Genomic DNA, 20,637 nt, shown 5'->3' with positions numbered 1-20,637 from the left:
CTCTAGTCTGCAGGTAGCAACATATCAGCACCACAATGACAGACAGGGTAGCCTGCTCATACAGGATCCAGGCTGCCCTACACCTGTTATATCCACTGAAGTCACTTAGCAGGTTCAGGAGGCCTCCTCAGAGACCCAGGCAGTTCATAAAAGAGTACCCACCAGGGCTCTCCAGGTAGAGAGAAGAAGGCTCTCAGGCAACAGAAGCATCAGCCTGTGAGGACCGCTGAGATCTTTGCTGACTTGGAGAAACACACATGGGAAACTAAAGTCAGAAACCCCTCTAATTTAGGACTCGTTGGAACAGTCCATTTTAGCTGCCTTTTGGGAATGAAATAGGACCTTCCTAGCTGGGGTTCCATAGGGGGAAAATGGGGTCACCCTGAACTGAAGCAAAGCCACTTTCCTTCATAGGCTCTGTTTGAATTAGGAAACCCATGCTGGCTAGCTCGTGAGAGCGGAAGGCTAAGGGCTGTCTTTGCTTTTTGTTTTGTTCCAGCTTTGAAAACCTCAACTGACTACCAATATTGTTGAAAAAAATCTTTCTCATATTTTTGACCCCAATAAGTTTATTAGAATAAAATGTAGTCAGTAATAAAATCAGCTGGAGTGTTAAGATTTGTTTTTTTTGTTTGTTTGTTTTTTTTTCGAGACAGGGTTTCTCTGTGGTTTTGGAGCCTGTCCTGGAACTAGCTCTTGTAGACCAGGCTGGTCTCGAACTCACAGAGATCCGCCTGCCTCTGCCTCCCGAGTGCTAGGATTAAGGGCGTGCGCCACCACCGCCCGGCAAGATTTGTTTTTATAGGCTGTTATGTGCTACGATGGTGGAACCTTGGGAGAAAGTTGAAAGAATGTCTGAGACAGAGAACACCCACTGACACACACGTTCACTGGCATGTACGATGAAACACTGAAGGTAGCGAGTCTGCAGGATTTCCATTTAGATGAAATAGAGCAAATAATGTCCTCCCACTCTCTACATATATTGTATAAGAACATATCTCTTTGTTTATCAATTAAGAATGGATTCGCACAAATATTTTCTACTAGCAACTGTTGGAAAACTAGTCATGAGAACGGGCCCCTTTGTGGCTGTTGACAGTGGTTAATAGAGCGGGTCTGTTCTCATGGTTCTACAATGATCTCATGATCAGAACCACAGGTTAAGATTACACAAAGACATGTTCCACTGCCCAGGTGCAGACCATACCAGTCAGAAGAACAGGTGAGTGACCTGTCTGTCAGCTGAACTTTCCCGCTCCCTAGACCTGGTTCCCAAAGATCCATTATACCACCCCCTCTTCCCACCTCATCCACCACCACCACCACCCCTGCCTTCTACCAGCCTTCTGCCCCCAACTCCTGCAGAATTCCACTGCTCAGGTTCAAGCTACACCAGTCAGAAGAGCAAACATAGACACCTAACCCACATGCTGCACCAAAATCCAAACTAGCTCCAGAAGTCCATCCCACCAACTTGGACAGAGATTCCTTACTGGATCAGAGATAGAGACCAAGTCTGTCTCCAGAAATCCAGGCCACAAAGAAGGGAACAGAAACCAAGAAACAAGCATGCATCCAACAAAGACAAACTCAGAAATCACACCTAGAACTATAACCATCCTGAACTCACATGATTAGAGACCAGTGTAAGAAGAAATCAACAACAGCTATGACAATGTGACACCACTAGAGCCCAGACAACAGCAAGACCTGAATATTCCAATGCAGCTGAAGCACAAGAAAACAACCTTAAAACCATTGTTATGAAGATGATAGAGGTCTTTAAAGAGGATATAAAAAAATCCCTTAAAATAATTGAGAAAAAGACAAAAAAATGGAGTAAATTAATAAATTACTTAAGAAATACCAAGAAAGTGAAGGGGGAAAAACAGGTGAAGGAAACTGTTCAAGACTTAAAAATGGAAATAGATGCAATAAAGAAAACACAAACTGAGGAAGTTCTAGAAATGGAAAATACAGGCAATTGAACAGGAACTACAGATGCAAACATCAGCAACAGAATATAAGAAATGGAGGAGAGAATCTTAGAGATTGAAGACAAAACACAAGAAATAGATTCATTAGTCAAAGAAAAAGTAAAATCTAAAATTCCTAACACAAAACATCCAGAAAATCTGGGATACTAGGAAAAGACCAAACCTAAGAATAATAGGAATAGAAGAAGGAGAAGAATCTCAGCTCAAAAACCCAGAGAACATATTTAACAATATCATAGAAGAAAATATTTCTAACCTAAAGAGGGAAAAGCCCATAAAGGTACAAGAAGCTATGGAACACCAAATAGACTGGACCAGAAAAGGAAGTCCCTGTGCTGCATACTAATCTAAGCACCAAACACACAGAACAACCACAACAAAAGAATATTGAAAGTTGAAAGGAAAATGTCATAGTAACACATAAAGGCAGACCTATAAGAATTACTCCTGACTTCTCAGTGGAGACTCTAAAAACCAAAAGGGCCTGGGCAGATGTTTGACAGAATCTAAGAGACCACAGATGTCAGACTAGATTACTATATACAGGAAAACTTTCAAACACCATAGATGGAGAAAGCAAGATATTATCATGACAAAGCCAAATTTAAACAATATCTATCTACAAATCTAGCCCTACAGAAGGTACTAGAAGGAACTCTACCAAAAGAGGGTAACTATACCCATGAAAACAAGGCAATAAAAAACATCATACCAGCAAAACCCAAAGAAGGAAAATATACACATGCAACCACTGCTACCATCAACAAAATAACAGAAATTAATTATTGGACATTAATATCTCTCAATATCAGTGGACTCAATTTCCCAATTAAAAACAGAGACTAACAGGATAGATACAAAAAAGAGGATCCAACCATGGCTTAAAACTAGAATTCAACAGCAACACTAATTCCAGAAAGCCCACAAACATATGGAAATTAAACAACACTCACCTGAAGCATCAATGGGTCAAGGAAGAAATAAAGAGAAAAATTAAAGACTTCCTAAAATTCAATGAAAATGACCCACAACATACCAAAATTTAGGGGACACAATGAAAGCAGTGTTAAGAGGAAAGTTCATAGCACAAAATACCTACATAACGAAGCTGGAAAAACCCCACACTAGTGAATTAACAGAACATTTGAAAACTCTAGAACAAAAAGAAGCAAACTCACCCAAGAGAACTAGATGGCAGGAAATAATGAAATTGAGAGCTGAAATCAACAAAATAGAAACAAAGAAAACAGTACAAAGAGTCAATAAGACAAAGAGTTGGTTTTTTCAGAAAATCAACGATAGACAAACCTTTATCCAAACTAACCAAAAGACAGAGAGAATATGCAAATTAACAAAATCAGAAATGAAAAGGAGGACATAACAACAGACATGGAGTTAATTCAGAGAATCATCAGGTCATATTTCAAAAACCTGTGCTCCACAAAATTGGAAAACTTAAAGGAAATGGACAACTTTCTGGATAAATATCACTTACCAAAATTAAATCAAGACCAGATAAGCAAATTAAACAGATCTACAACTGCTAAAGAAATAGAAACGGTCATCAAAAGTCTCTCAACCAAAAAAAGCCAAGGACTAGAAGGTTTCAGCTCAGAATTCTACAAGACTTTCAAAGAATAACTAATACCAATACTCCTCAAATTGTTCCACACAACAGAAATAGGAGAAACATTGCCAAACTTTTTTTATGACATTACAATTGCCCTGATACCCAAACTATATAAAGACATTACTAAGAGAGAATTACAGACCAGTCTCAGATGCAAAAATACTAAATAAAATACTGGCAAACTGAATCCAAGAACACATCAGAAACATCATCCACCATGATCAAGTCAGCTTCATCCCAGAGATGCAGGGATGTTTCAACATACAAATATCTGTCAACATAATTCACCACGTAAACACACTGAAAAGTAAAAACCATATGATCATCTCATTAGATGCTGAAAAAAGCTTTTGACAAAATTCAGCATCCCTTCATGATAACGGTCTTGGAGAGAGCAGGGATACAAGGGCCACCTAAACATAATAAAGGAAATATACAGCAAGCCAACAGCCAACATGAAAATAAATGAAGAGAAACTCAGTGATTCCACTGAAATCAGAAACAAGACCACTCTCTCCATATCTATTCAATATAGTTCTTGAGGTCCTAGCTACCAACAGGAGATCAAGGGGATACAAATCAAAAAAGAAGAAATCAAACTCTCACTATTTGCTGATGATATGATAGTCACATAAGTGACCCCAAAAATTCTAACAAGGAACTTCTACAGCTCATAAACACTTTCAGTAATGTAGCAGGATACAAGATTAACAAACAAATCAGTAGCCCTCCTTTACACAGATGATAAGTGGGGCTAAGAAATAAATCAGAGAAATATCACCCTTCACAATAGCCATAAATAGCATAAAATATCTTGGGATAACTCTAACCAAACAAGCAAAAGACTTGTACGACAAGAACTTTAAATCTTTGATGAAAGAAATTGAAGAAGACACCAGAAAGTAGAAAGATCTCCCATGATCTTGGGTAGGTAGAATTAACATAGTAAAAATGGCAATCTTATCCAAAGCAAACTACAGATTCAATGTAATTCCCATAAAAATCCCAGCAAAATTCTTCAGAGATCTCAAAAGAATGGTACTCAACTTCATATGGAAAAGTAAAAAATAAAAATAAAAAAAACCCACAGTATAGCCAAAACAATCCTGTAAAATAAAAGAACTTTTGGGGACATCACAATCCCTGATTTCAAACTCTTATACAGAGTTACAGTACTGAAAAGAGTCTGGTATTGGCATAAAAACAGACAGGAGGACCAATGGAAACAAATCGAAGACCCAGATATTAATCCACACACCTTCAAACACCTGATTTTTGACAAAGAAGCAAAAAATATCAAATGGAAAAAAGAAGGAATATTTAAGAAATGGTGCTGGCATAACTGGATATCAACATGTAGAAGAATGAAAATAGATCCATGTCTATCATCATACACAAAACTCAAGTCCAAATGGATCAAGGACCTCAACATAAAGCCAGCCACAATGAACCTCATAGAAGAGAAAGTGGAAAGTACTCTTGAACACATTGGCACAGGAGACTACTTCCTAAATATAACCCCAGTAGCACAGACTATGAGAGAAACCATTAGTAAATAGGACCTCCTGAAACTGTAAAGCTTTTGTAAAGTGAAGGACATAGTCAACAAGACAAAATGACAGTGTAAAGAATGGGAAAAGATCTTCACCAACACCACATCAGACAGGCATCTGATTTCCAAAATATACAAAGAACTTAAGAAATTGGTCCTCAAAAGAACAAATAATTCAATAAAAAAAGTGGAGTACAGACCTAAACAGAGAACTCTCAACAGAGGAATCTAACATGGCTGAAAGACACTTAAGGAAATGCTCAACATCCTTAGTCATTAGAGAAATGCAAATCAAAACAAGCCTGAGATTCCATCTTATACCTGTAACAACGGCCAAGATCAAAAACACTGACGACAACTTATCTTGGAGAGGTTGTGGGGTAAAGGGAACACTCCTGCATTGCTCCTGGAGTGTAAGCTGGTACAGCCCCTTGGATATCAGTATGGCAATTTCTCAGAAAATTAAATTAGAAAACAACCTTACTTAAGACCCAGCAATACCACTTTTGGGTATATACCCAAAGGGTGCTTAATCGTGCCATGAGGACATGTGCTCAACTATGTTCATAGCAGCATAGCCTGTCATAGCCAGAACCTGGAAACAACCTAAGTGCCCCTCAATTGAAGAATGGATAAGGAAAATATAGTAATATACACAATGGAGTACTGCACAGCAGAAAAAAATAATGATATCTTGAAATTTGCAGGCAAAAGGATGGATCTAGAAGACATCAGATTGAGTGAAGTAACCTATACCCAGAAAGACAAATATCATATGTACTCACTCATAAGTGGTCTTTAAACATAAATGGAAATAATGGAAACAAATGGAATAAAAACAAAAATAACCCCCTGTATTCTATCAGACTACCACAATTAAAGCTGGGTATCAACAACAGAAATAACATAAAACCTACAAAATCTTAGAAACTAAACACATCCCTACTGTGTCAAGGTAGCAATAAAGAAAGTAAAGACTTTCTAAAATTCAATAAAAATGAATACACAACATATTCAACAGCATGGACACAATGAAAGAGGTGCTAAGAGGAAAGTTCATAGCACTAAGTGCCTTTATAAAGAAATTGGAGAGATCTCCTACTAGCAACTTAACAGCACATGTGAAAGTTCTAGAATAAAAAGAAGCACACCCAAGAGTAGTAGAGGAAAGAAAATAAATTGAGGGCTAGAATCAATAAAATAGGAAAAGAAAACAATACAAAGAATCAATGATACAAGAATTGGTTCTTCGAGAAAATCAACAAGATAGATAATGCCTCATCCAATTAACTAACTAAAAGGCAGAGAGAGAATATGGAAGTTAACAAAATCAGAAACAAAAAGGGGGACATAACAACAGACACCAAGGAAATCCAAAGAATCTTTATGTCAGACTTTAAAAACCTGTACTCTAATATATTTGAAAGTCTGAAAGTATTATACAATTTTCTCAATGGATACCACTAACCAAAGTTCAATCAATATCAGATAAATAATTTAAATAGACCTAGAACCCCTAAGGAAATAAAAACACTGTTTAAAATGTCTCAACTTCAAAAAGTTTAGGATCAGATAGTTTTAGTACAGAATTCTATCAGACTTCCAGAAAAGAGTTAATGTCAAACCCCCTGAAATTACTCCACAAAATAGAAACAGAAGGACCATTGCCAAATTCATTTTGTGAGGCCACAGTCACCCTGATACCCCAAACACACAAAGATTAAACAAAGAAAAAGAATTCTAGACCAATTTCTCTCATAAACATTGATGCAAAAACTCAATAAAATACTTGCAAATCAAATCCAAGAGCACACCAAAAAGATCATATACCATGATCAAGTGGGCTTCATCCCAGAGTGCTGGTATGGTTCAACATAAGAAAATCTGTTGAGCAAACTGAAAGAAAAAACCCACTTCATTATCTCATGAGATGCTGAAAATCCTTTGACATCACCCACAACACTTTATGATAAAAGTCTTGGAGAGATCATAGATACAGGGACATACCTCAATATAATAAAGGCAATATACTGCAAGCCTATGGCCAACATCAGATTAATTGGAAAGAAACTCATAGCAATTGCACTAAAACCAGTAACAAGACAATGTTGTTCACTCTCTCCATACCTATTCAATATAATACTTGAAGTTAGCTAGAGCAGCAAGACAACTAAAAGAGATCAAAAGGATATAAATTGGAAAGGAAAAAATTGAAGTATCACTATTCACAGATGATATGATAGTATACATAAGTGATTTCAAAAATTCTACTAGGCAAATACTACAGTTGGTAAACACATTCAGCAAAGTGGCTAGATACAAGATTAACTCAGAAAAATCAACAGCCCTCTTACATACAAATGACAGACTGAGAAAGAAATCAGGGAAATGACACCTTTTACAATAGCCACAAATACAGATCTAAACAGAATTCTCAACAGAAGAATCTCAAATGGCTGAGAAACACTTAAAGAAATGTTCAACAACATCCTTAGCCATTAAGGTAATGCAAATCAAAACGACTCTCACGCCTGTCGGAATGGCTAAGAACAAAAGCACTAATGACAGCTTATGTTGGAGAGGATGTGGAGTAACAGGAACACCCATCCCTTGCTGGTGGGAGTGAAAACTTGTATAGCTACTTTGGAAATTGATATGGTGATTTCTCAGAAGATTGGGAATCCTCAAGACCCAGCTGTACCCAAAGGATGTTCCATCTTATCACAAGGACACTTGCTCAACTGTGTTCATAGCAGCTTTATTTATAATAACCAGAACCTGGAAACACCTACATTATCCATCAACTGAAGAATAGATAAAGAAAATGTGATACATTTACACAATGGAATACTATTCAGCTGTTAAAAAACAATGACACCATGAAATTTCCAGGCAAATGGATGGATCTAGAAAAAAATCATCCTGAGTGAGGTAACCAAGGTTCAGAAAGACAAACATGATATGTACCCACTTATAGGTGAATATTGGCTGTAAAGTAAAAGATAATCATGCTAAGACCCACAGATCCAGAGACGACAAGTAACAAGGAGGTCTTAAGGGGGGTGCAAGGATCTCCATGGGAAGGGGAAATAGAAAAGATTTCTCAGGTAGACTAGAAGAGGGTAGGGGTAGGAACAGGAAATATCAGGCTGGGGAGGGAGGGAGGGAGAAGATACTGGGAGAAATGACTGGAACTGGGGGGCATTTAAGGGGTGAGGTGGAAACCTAGTGTGATGGAAAGTCCACAGAATCTATGAGAATAACTATAGCAAAGACTTCTAGTAATGGGGGACTTGGAGCCTGAACTGGCCATCTTCTGTAACCATGCAAGGCCTCAAGTAGAGGGACTGGGATACTAATCCAGCCACAAAACCTTGACCTACAGTTCATCCCGCCCACAGAGGGTTCTGAGGCCAGAATCTAGCAGAATCCTCATCAAAGAGACCAGAAAGACTTCATCCAGCAACTAATGGAAGCAGATGCAAAGAGCCACAGGCAGAAATCAGACAGTCCTGTGGAGGAGCAGAGGAAGGATCAGAGAAACTAGAAGGATCGGGGATACCACAAGCTCCCAACTGACCAGGACTCCAGGAACTTGCAGAAATCAGGAAGCCTGTAGGGCTCTGAACTAGGTCCAGCATATATGCTGTGCCTAAGTAGCTTGGCATGCCTGTGAGATTCTTAACATTTGGAGTGGAAGCTATCTCTAACTCTTTTGCCTGCTTGTAGCATCCTTCTTCTCCTACTGGGTCACCTTGCCTGGCCTTGATGTGATGGTATGTGCTTGGACTTACTGTAACTTGTTATGCCATGTCTGGTGGATGTCCCTGGGAGGCCTGCTCTTTTCTGAGGGGGAGGGGAAGGGGCTAGATCTGGGGGAGAGGGAAAATGGAGAAGGTGGGAAGAGACTGGGGGAAGGGAAGGGGAAAAACTGTGGTCTGGATGTAATATATGAGAGAAGAATAAAAATATTTTAAAAGTATGACAGAAAGATTACACAGACACAACAAATGGGTCTCCTCAAATTAGTTACAGATTTATTTTAATATCACGCTCTCTGTCTGCGAGGGAAAGGCATCAATAATAAACGTAGTTTTCACCTATCAAAGCACTAGGAATTTATTTTGATTATTTTTACTATATTATCTTTGCCCTGAGATCCGCCTGGCAGCCATTCAGAAGGAATCCTGGATCAGTCAGATGACCCAAGGCTCCCACTCTACAAGCCTCCTAAATCCAGCTCATGCTTCATACTCTGCGGGAGGATGCATGTCTTAGCCATGCGGCACAAAGGCTGAAGAGGAGCAGAAAACAACACTGGAATGGTGACACACCCTTCTCAGACACAGAGTTCTTCAGGAGCCTGACCCAAAGACCTCCCGTGTGAGGCTTACCCAATGGTACACATTTTTATTGTACCGCATATTTTTATTTTTAGTTACTCATTTTTATTGATGTCTTTAGGCATGACATGATGCATATAAATGTGTGTATGTATATATGTACATAATAGAGTGATTAAACCAAGTTATTCCCTATTCTCAATCATCAAGTCCCTGGCAACAAAGGCCCCTGGTTTAGTGGACTCTAGCACACACTTCAGTCAGTGGACTCACCTGGTGGACTCCCGTGTCCTGCTGCAGCCGTGGCAATTGCAAATGCAGAAGCAGGGGAAACAGAGCAGTGGGGGCTGTCAGCTGCCTGTCCTGGTCATTTAAAGAAAAAGGAAACTGATGGTGAGGCACACAGATAATATTGTGCAGTGAATATTCTCATTTTAGTACCTGTCCTGGATAAAGGGCTGAGCAAAAGACCCCATGACATCCCTGCTAATAGGCAAATCATGAGAATACACACCAGCAATTCTGTTCTAGGCACACAACAAAAAAATCATATATCCATGCAAAAACTAGTCCATCATATTCACACTGCCAAAACTAGAAACACCCAAATGTCCATCAGCTGCAAAAAATTAGGTTTTAAAAAGATAATATGATTCCATCATAGAAAGGAATTAATTTTTGACACATACTATATAACGGATGAGTCCAAAAAGCACACAATAGATGCAAAGGCCAATTATAAAGGTCCCCCACCGAATGCTTCTCTTTTTGTAGAAGTCTGTAATGAATCCACACCTAGAGATCCTAGCCAGCAGTTACCAGGGGTAGATACAAGTAGGAGAGTTTGTTGATGACTACAGGATTTCATCTAGGGTATTGAAAATGTTCTAAAATTGAACTGTGGTTATGGCTGCCTGGCCTTTTGAGTATATAAAATCCAATGAACTACATACTTTGAAAAGAAGGAGAAATTTTGTAGTATACAAATTATATTTCAAAATAAGACTACTTTAAGACTCTCCATCATGCTTTCAGGACAAGTTCTTCAACAGTTAATGGCGGAATGCTTGCTAAGCATGTGTGAGGCCTTTGGTTTGGTCCCATCCCACCGTAAGGATGAATTAAGCGTATCCCATTTAAAACTGAAAGGATGCAGGGCTGGGGTGTCTCAGTGGGTAAAGTACTTGCTGCACTAGCATCATGAGTGGAGTTAGGAAGCCAGACTGGCAGCCACATCTATAAACCCAGCGCTAAGAGATGGGGACAGGCAGAGCCCCAGAACTACGCGGTCATCCAGTCTAAATTGTGAGCTTTAGGTCAGCAAGAGGCCTTAACTCAAAGGAAAAGGTGGAGAGGAATAGAGAAAGATACCTGATATCCACCTTTAGCCTCCACATATGCATGCATAGGCTGTATACATACACACACACTCACATCACACACACACACACGACATGCACACCACAGCATATACACATCACACACATATACCACACTACACACACACCACACTACACACACCATACTACAACACACACACACACACACACACACACACTTTCTCAAAGATGCTTGCTCAAGCCTTTTAATCCGAATCTGAGTTCAGTCCCCAAGGACCCACATGGCAGCGGCAGAGCCAGCTCCTGTGGGTTGTCCTCTGATTACCACATGCATGCCATGGCACATATATGCGTGCTACCCTGTAGATAAATAAGTGTAATTTCAAACATTTAATTTTTTGAACTGAAAGGCTGTAATAAGCAGCCCCTGCAGCATCTTTCACTTCTCAGCCTATAATAGTCACGTAACATTTCCTAACGCTAATGCAGGTCCGACGCCACTGTTCCCTCTCTGGCTTTTAGTAAAAATGGTGTGATATGGTTCTGACCTGAAAAGCTTGCTTCTGAATTTTAATGTGCATAAATAAGTGACTAGATGGTTAGTAAATAAGGTGGACGGATAGACGATTGGTATATAGACAACAGACGACAGACAGACAAGGTGATATGTAGGATAGACGGATAGATCAATGTAGAAGTTATTAATGGATTGGATGAATGGGTAGATATGTAGATGAAGCAAAAAGCTTCATAATATTCCCAAACATGAAGTCATAAATATCTTGGTGAACAAGCAGAATATTGGCTAGACACTAAGAAACTATGTGACATTCTCCTATCTGTAGCCACTATTTCATCCCAGGTTTTAGGTCACTCCCTGTGTTCTCAAATCTTTATGATAGGTAAAAAATAATAAATCTTTACATACATTAAAAGTTTAGTGTGAAGACACATATGAATATAAAACTACAGAACAAAGCTCTCATAGTAACAGGGCTAGCTGTATTTAACTCTTGTCAGTCTCCCACGGGCCTTGATTACAGTTTCTTCTGGGAGGCAATGAACCTAAGGAAATCCATGTGACACTTACCAAGGGAGGTGCCAGGTCCTGCATTGGCCAGGGCACTAGGAATAGTGAGAGACTGAGCTGCTTCCGCTGTAGTCATGTGACATGATAGGAAAGCCTAGAAGGCTGCCTTCATTTGCCAGGACTACCCAAATGGCCAGGAATCCCCCCAGGGACTGAGATGTGGCCAGAGCCTACCCCATACTTTTCTTGTGGCTCTCAGAGACAAAGGCTGAAAATGACAGCCTCCGTAGAGTGGCTGGGGCCACCAGAGCAGTGGCCTCCTGGAGACATGTGCCTTCAGCTTTTCTGACTTGCCCTAGATGAAGCCTGAGGTAAGAGGTAAAATAACGACCTCTGTGTTTTGCTTGGCTTATTTGGAGTGAATCTGGTTTCATAAATTTCTCTTCTGGCTTGATATAATCAGCTCTGGAAGGGGCCGGGAGAAGGAGACATTTCAAAGCAATTCTGATTTCGATATAATTATTTGAGCAGTAAGGACAGAAAATGGGGTGGTAAAATATTTCTGCTTTTTGAGTCGTTTCTCTTCTAATTCACAGGTATTTGTTGTGTTTCGAAACAAACTATGGAATCATTTGCCATAATTTTTATACCTGTATACTGAAAAACATGATCAGGTTCTACCACTAATAATAATAATAGGGTCCCATTCGACTGAACCTTATTCTTATATGAAATAAGAATTTCTAATAAGGGTCCCTCAAGTCTGCTTGTACAGTTTACCCTGGGACTCGGGGTAAGGAAGCTGCTCCCTCAACTAGCCATCCCTATTGACACATATTTCATCATGTTTTCTGTGCAGTCCACAGCACAATAATAGGCTCAGCAATACCAGCCAGATGGAAGGTAGGCTCCCTAATCATCGTTACAGCCAGTCCTTGAACCCATGCAGCCTTACCTGCTTCTAGTTAGTCTTTATAACCAAGACTAAGCAATGCACTGATCTAAAGCCCAAGATGCCTTTTGTTTCAGAATCTGTATTTGAGCCCTTACCTCCAGGCTGGCGATAACGGAGGTGCCGGGGAGTGGAGGGGGATCTGCAAGGTGACAGTTCTGTGGAGTCTCCTGCTCGGTCAGCTGGCGCAGACTCGAGGACGGCTGCTGGAAAACACAACATTACCTAGGCTGTGAGTTCGAGAATACCTTGGCAATACCATACCGATAATAAGCATTTCGTGTTGGTTTACACATTAAAAGTGCTTGCTTGTGAAGTCAAGTCATTCATCTCAGCAGAACTTTAAGAACATATTGAAATCCAGATCTCCACAAGCTAGGCTTAAGATCTACTGTCTTGTTAAACCTGCAGGCTGACCTTGGCCAGCCTCTGGATCCAGTGCAACTGGAGGTTAAGAAGAACAGGAACTATGCAATGGATCTCCTGTCTTTCATAATGGCTGTTTCTTGGAACAGAGGAAAATGAACCTTTTCAGATTAGAAAATAAATTGGAATCAACAGTATGATTTTTTTTTTTTTTTGTCTAGGTTGTGCCTTAAGGAAGCTCTAGAAGGGAGGGGTTCCTTCAGATCTAGAGATGCATTCCCCAGCGTGGAAGCAATAACCCAACATGGCTGAATGACAAATTTATATGATCTAAAATTGAAGCCCTATTTTAACTCCCCATAGCAAGGCTTAGTAGCCGTCAGTGGCCGGTAACTATAGCTGTGGGCAACCCAGCTATACAGCAATCCTCTCCCTTCCTGGAAAGATGTATTGACGAGCTCTGAGGAGAGCTACACACCACTAGGAAGGAAGCAAGTAAATTTTTTTCTGACAGGTTTCGTGAAAGCTTTGCCTCCAGATTACAGCCCCGATGAAAATTTCTTCAAGGAACTGTGGAGAGTTTAAGATGATCTGAATCTCTGCCTGACCGTTAACAGGGTTATTGGGAAGGTGCTTCTAGATGCCACACCTCAGCTTCTTATACAGGCAAAACAGTAACAATTACTCTTCCAAAGGTAGAATAGTAGAACCAAAAATTAATTTATGTTTTCCCTTCTTTGCTTTTAATCAGGTCCTCAATTGACTCCCATTGATTAAATTTCAGTACCATTTCCACTAACTGTGTATTATCTTTGCTAAGCTGTTTCCCTTTTCCTTCCATTCAAGGTTTTACTCAACAAATATTCCAGAACCCATAATGATTTCATGTAAAGCTATTTTTAAACTTGCATCTATCTTATTTGCTCCCTTAGAAATACGGCCATGATTTTGATCTCTTGAAACTCAAGAGGGCTGCAGAAAGGGAGTGCTTAGAATCTTTCCTTGAATGACATAATTACAGTAAAGCTGGCAAGATGGATATAAAAAAAAAACCCAGCAGTGCTTAGCTGTTAGTTTTATTATTTTCTAAATAGCTCCTTCACAGTTCAGTAATGGGAAGCATCTGTTGTGCAAGGCAGAGCAGAATATCAAATGCACAGCCTTGGTTCCGTTCAGGCACACATTCATTCATTTGAGGAGAGGAGGAAAACTTTAATCCGCAATACATCAAATTTTATTAAAAAAAAAAATTGACTGAGAGAACTTGATAGGACCAAAACGTCCTGAAAGAGCAGGAACAAGCTTCAGAACAAGCCAACACACTCCTACAGAAGAAGCCACGCTGTGGGGACGTGCTTTCTTTGGTGTGCTCACTTTCAACCGAATGCTGTGCAAACAGCTTTGCCTCCAGGACAAGTGGGCAGATGTGGGCTCAAAACAAATGCTAAAATCGGGAGCATGTTCAACCCACAGAGAGGCAATTTTCAAGCGGAGAAGACAGAAACAGACACTGTGGCTGTGGGCTGAGCAAGCACACTTGGGTGACTAAATTGCATAATCATGGTCCAGGAGATTAGGTAAGGGCTGCAATTGCGCTGGTGGCCACGGGGCTCTTCGCTCCGGCCTCGCCTGCCGTGGGAACCCATCATTGAGAAAGTTTCAGGTGTTTTTTAGAAACATCTGGGGATAGAAAAAAGTAGGGGTGGCCTAGTAGAAGAACAGGAAGAACAGTGGCTATTAGATGAGCCTAGAACGATTTGGGGGCTAGGTTGTGGGACGATTAAATTATTTATCTCTAAAAATATACCGCCCTGCTTATTTTGAGGGATATTTTCAATTTCTCTTCTTTTTCTTTTTGCCATTTGATGTTTTCTTGAAATATTACAAAGCTGGCATTATCGTTGTGGTAACAATGAAGTTAGGCAATGGGTGCTGGCAGATTTCAATGAATTTACCCTAAAACTGTGGATGGCAGTAAGAGAGACCTACATTCCCTGTGGCCACCGTGAGCTGATGTTACACCGTGAGACTGTGGGACTGGGTTTTGAAGTGGAAAGTAAAATTGTAGCCACTCTTGGTACTGGAGTTTGCCAGCTGTTTTGACTCTTAATGCTATGCAAAGCACATGCAAACATCTGTCAAATTAAAGATAGATCCACATCTTCCATTTCCTTGGCATTTGGAATTTTTTAAGATGGGACAGCAAGAGCCACACCCTGACTTACACAGATGTCACACACATCTATGCATACTCATGCACAAGCATGCATCTCCATATATACTCTGGATTGTCAGGCTGATGCCTTGGTGTTCAATTACATTTTCTATAAAGCAACTCATAACCAATATCGCCCATATACTAATGCAAAATTAAAAAACAGTCTATAATGTATATATTCCATACTTTCTTCATCCATTCTTCCATTGAAGGGCATCTAGGTTGTTTCCAGGTTCTGGCAATGGGTTTTTGATCCTACTGCACGTACTGGCTTTGTGGGAGCCTAGGCAGTTTGGATGCTCACCTTACTAGACCTGGATGGAGGTGGGTGGTCCTTGGACTTCCCACAGGGCAGGGAACCCGGATTACTCTTAGGGATGATGAGGGAGGGGAACTTGATGGGGGAGGGGGAGGGAAATGGGAGGTGGTGGCAGGGAGAAGGCAGAAATCTTTAATAAATAAATAAATAAATAGAAAAGAAAACAGTCTATAATTGATTAGTCTTATCTATTCAGGAAAATGTCATGAAACCACCATGACACCAGTTTTAATTCTAAGCCTTTTACTGCGAGGGTTCATTCTTCAAGTCCCAGTGACCAGGAAAGAGGAACCTTTATAGACAAGTTGTTCTCAGTTTTGAATGGGAATCACATAATTACTTTCATGTCTGCCTCCATTCTGTCAAACAAGAAACTCTGAAGCAAATTCAGGGGACTCCAGGGCTCAGAGGACCACACTGTAGACCATATTGTCTTTATCCGCATGTAACTTTTCACCCTTCCCCCATCACCTGATATCTTTACTTATTTTATTTTTAATCTGGATGTGCCTGGCCATGAGTCTGTTTGACTACTATCTTAAATACTTTTAGGGATGAAGTAAGAAATATAAGTGTGAAAAGGAATTAGAAGCAGCAATAGAGAGGGGAAGGAACTTGAAACGAAAGAAATGCTAATTGGAAGGGTTAAGGTGAGGGTTTTAGAATGCTAAGAGCTAAGGGGGCTGTGTTACTAGGCACTGTGCCTGGGAAGTACCCGAGCAGAGGAACTGGTGTTTCTAGAGTAGAGCCTTGCCTTGACAAGCTCATCAACCACACATCTTGGGCTTTCTGCACCACTAGGAACGGGAGAGGAACAGCAAACTGAAACTGCAAAACGTTCTTCCAAACTCCTACTATCCAGAGAAACCAGATCTTAGGATGCAATCATTTGTTTGAAGCAAACCCAGAAGGAAAGAGACATTCTACCTTCAATTTTGCTAATTCTGTACTGTGGGAATAATCCCCTTTGTCCTCTCCACCTGACAGCCTCAGGATGTGAACAGCCAAGGTTGTCACATGGGAAAGCTTTGAAGCAGTCAAAGAGCATCTCCTGGGAGCTTGATCTACGCTTCTCACTTATCAGTATCTTTTCACACTATTTGAATCTTCCAGACCATGTTGGAAGATTAGTCCTTGGCCCAATCGGGCTGAGAAATGGGACCTCCAAGGATGATTAAGTCACAAAAACTCTGCCCTCATAAAAACTTTATGCTGTTTGGAGAGAGGATGTTCCTTGTAGAAGAATGAATTCAGCTTCCATCCTCTGACCGTGTCTCTTGCCATGTGAGGCCTTCTACCCCTCTAGAGAGCAAGAAAGTGCTCCCCTTATACTGCTGCCTTCTCCTGGACTTCTTACCCTCTGGAAACTCTGAAAAATAAACTTTTGTTGATTATGGATTACACAGTTTCAGATGCTATAACAGCCCCAAACAGATTAGGCCCTACATTGAACTGTCGTCTAGTTTATTGCTCCAATTAAAAGAAAGCTTTTTATCTCTACTCCATCCTAAATAGTGTCCCAAGCATCCTAGACCAATGATATGCACTCTGGGCTTGGGCTTAAAGATCATAACTAATGAATGCAGTAACCAAAGTACTGTGTTCTCAGCACAACAAGCTATACAGATCATCTAAACACAGGGAGTGGTGTGCAGTGTAATATAGATCATCCAATCACAGGGGTGGTGTACAGTGTTATATATATATATATATATATATATATATATATATATATATATATATATATATCATCTAATCACAGGAGTGGTGTGCAGTGTGATATATAGATCATCTAATCACAGGAGTGGTGTGCAGTGTAATATAGATCATCCAATCACAGGAGTGGTGTGCAGTGTAATATAGATCATCCAATCAAGAGGTGGTGTGAAGTGTAATATATAGATCATCCAATCACAGGGGTGGTGTGCAGTGTAATATATAGATCATCCAATCACAGGAGTGGTGTGCAGTGTAATACATAGATCGTCCAATCACAGGAGTGGTGTGCAGTGTAATATAGATCATCCAACCACAGGGGTGGTGTGCAGTGTAATATATAGATCATCCAATCACAGGGGTGGTGTGCAGTGTAATACATAGATCATCCAATCAAGAGGTGGTGTGCAGTGTAATACATAAATCATCCAATCACAGGGGTGGTGTGCAGTGTAATATAGATCATTCAATCACAGGGGTAGTGTGCAGTGTAATATAGATCATCCAATCACAGGAGTGGTGTGCAGTGTAATACATAGATCATCCAATCACAGGAGTGGTGTGCAGTGTAATATAGATCATCCAATCACAGGAGTGGTGTGCAGTGTAATATAGATCATCCAATCAAGAGGTGGTGTGCAGTGTAATACATAGATCGTCCAATCACAGGAATAGTGTGCAGTGTAATATATAGATCATCCAATCACAGGGGTGGTGTGCAGTGTAATATATAGATCATCCAATCACAGGGGTGGTGTGCAGTGTAATACATAGATCATCCAATCACAGGAGTGGTGTGCAGTGTAATACATAGATCGTCCAATCACAGGAGTGGTGTGCAGTGTAATATAGATCATCCAACCACAGGGGTGGTGTGCAGTGTAATATATAGATCATCCAATCACAGGGGTGGTGTGCAGTGTAATACATAGATCATCCAATCAAGAGGTGGTGTGCAGTGTAATACATAAATCATCCAATCACAGGGGTGGTGTGCAGTGTAATATAGATCATCCAATCACAGGAGTAGTGTGCAGTGTAATATAGATCATCCAATCACAGGAGTGGTGTGCAGTGTAATACATAGATCATCCAATCACAGGAGTGGTGTGCAGTGTAATATAGATCATCCAATCACAGGAGTGGTGTGCAGTGTAATATAGATCATCCAATCAAGAGGTGGTGTGCAGTGTAATATAGATCATCCAACCACAGGGGTGGTGTGCAGTGTAATATATAGATCATCCAATCACAGGGGTGGTGTGCAGTGTAATACATAGATCATCCAATCAAGAGGTGGTGTGCAGTGTAATACATAAATCATCCAATCACAGGGGTGGTGTGCAGTGTAATATAGATCATCCAATCACAGGAGTAGTGTGCAGTGTAATATAGATCATCCAATCACAGGAGTGGTGTGCAGTGTAATACATAGATCATCCAATCACAGGAGTGGTGTGCAGTGTAATATAGATCATCCAATCAAGAGGTGGTGTGCAGTGTAATACATAGATCATCCAATCACAGGAGTGGTGTGCAGTGTAATATAGATCATCCAATCACAGGAGTGGTGTGCAGTGTAATACAGATCATCCAATCACAGGGGTGGTGTGCAGTGTAATACATAGATCATCCAATCACAGGGGTGGTGTGCAGTGTAATATATAGGTCATCTAATCACAGGGGTGGTGTGCAGTGTGATATGTATCATCCAATCACAGAGAGTGGTGTGCAGTACAATATGGGTCATCCATCATAGGGGTGATGTGCAGTGTGATGGGAGCCACTGGGATGAAAGCATGCCTTTAGACCATCATGAAGAAAGAAAGAGGTCCTGCTTTTCTGATAGTAAAGGAACATTCATGTCCATACTAGTAGGTATTAGTGACATTAAAATATTTTTGAAAATTATTTTTAAATATAAAAGAAAGTTTCTTACATCATAACCATTAGAATGTTATCTATTTAAAAATAAAATAAAAACTAGCAAGTGCTGGCAGAACTCTTTTGCACTCCTAGGAATCTGAACTCACCATGCATCTTTCTCCAAAATTTAATAATAGAATTAACGTGTGCCCCAACAAGCCCACTCATCTTACATGTGTGTGTTCATGTGTGTGTGTGTGTGTGTGTGTGTGTGTAGGTGTGCTTTCCAGGAGATCTGAGATTAGGATCTCAAAGAGATATCTGCACTCCTGTTCATTGCACTGTCCACAGTAGCCAAGATGTAGAAGTAACTCAGACATCAACTGAGGGGAAAATTGCAAAAAAAAAAAAAAAAAAAAAAAAAAAAAAAAAAAAAAAAAAAACAACAAAAAACAAAACAAACAAAAAAAAACAATGTCGTATGCATACAGTGGAATATTATTTTCCTGAAAAATTAAGGAAATCCTATGACAGGTAACATGGGTAGAAGCCCAAGGCTATTAAGATAAATGAAGGAAGTCAGTCACCAAAAAGAGCAGTGTAATTCCACTTCCAAAAGCCTCACAAACAGAACCCAGAGCGCTGCTTGCCAGAAGCTGGTGGGGTGAGGTATTGTCCAACAGTTGGGGTTTCCTGTCCAAGATGAAAGGTTCTAGTGATCTGTTGCTCACTTTCCTTCACTTAAAAATCAGTGATAGTAAAAGAACAGAAGGAGGAAGACATTAGGAGGACTTTTGTTTTAATTTGCCACAGTGTTTGTGCGTCCTAAGAAAACCAGGAAGCTCTGCTTACAGAACTCATGGCGTCAACGCAGGGAAAGGCTGCTCGTGAGCAGCTGTGCCCCAGGAAGGACGATCATTCCAAGGTGTGTTCACCCACACCTGTCTAGACTATCTCATTACCCAGAATGTGGCCTGCCTCCTCCCTCAAGTCATGGGGCTCTCTTGGCTCCTATCAAAGACACCCCCTGATTATGTTCAGCAAGGCACAGTCTCCCCTACGTTTCAGCTTCATGCTCTTGTCTCCACCCTTATGCCACCTGCCCTTACAGTCGCAGATCTTGTGCCCAAATAATCAGAGTGGGCGCCATCCTATTTTCCCCATGCAACTGTTTCAGCCACGGGAACTCACAGAGCATCTTCTCAGTCTCCAGACTAAGCCTGACCACACGTAGGGCAGAAGACCTTATGCCAGCCCTGAGATCAAGCAAAGTATGCCCTAGGAGCCATGAAGAGCTGACGCCGA

The 20,637-nt window shown here is 40.4% G+C and overlaps 1 protein-coding gene across 6 annotated transcripts in view; it reads right to left on the bottom strand.

The window, feature by feature from the left end:
- Rasgrf2 (Ras protein specific guanine nucleotide releasing factor 2) overlaps positions 1 to 20,637 on the bottom strand; it is a 222,831-nt gene that overhangs the window by 71,523 nt on the left and 130,671 nt on the right. For 4 of the 6 annotated variants that reach the window (XM_057789497.1, XM_057789499.1, XM_057789501.1 and 1 more), the window contains exons 16-17: positions 12,946 to 13,053; positions 9,799 to 9,888 (exon numbers count right to left, since the gene is read on the bottom strand). In XM_057789497.1, coding sequence (XP_057645480.1) covers positions 9,799 to 9,888; positions 12,946 to 13,053 — 198 coding nt within the window. The remainder of the gene's footprint in view (positions 1 to 9,798; positions 9,889 to 12,945; positions 13,054 to 20,637) is intronic. The other 2 variants (XM_057789498.1, XM_057789500.1) reach the window with 1 other exon arrangement.

Source organism: Chionomys nivalis, chromosome 15 (assembly GCF_950005125.1).
Source record: "Chionomys nivalis chromosome 15, mChiNiv1.1, whole genome shotgun sequence".
Taxonomy (NCBI): Eukaryota; Metazoa; Chordata; class Mammalia; order Rodentia; family Cricetidae; genus Chionomys; species Chionomys nivalis.
This window is presented reverse-complemented; position numbering and strand designations above follow the sequence as displayed.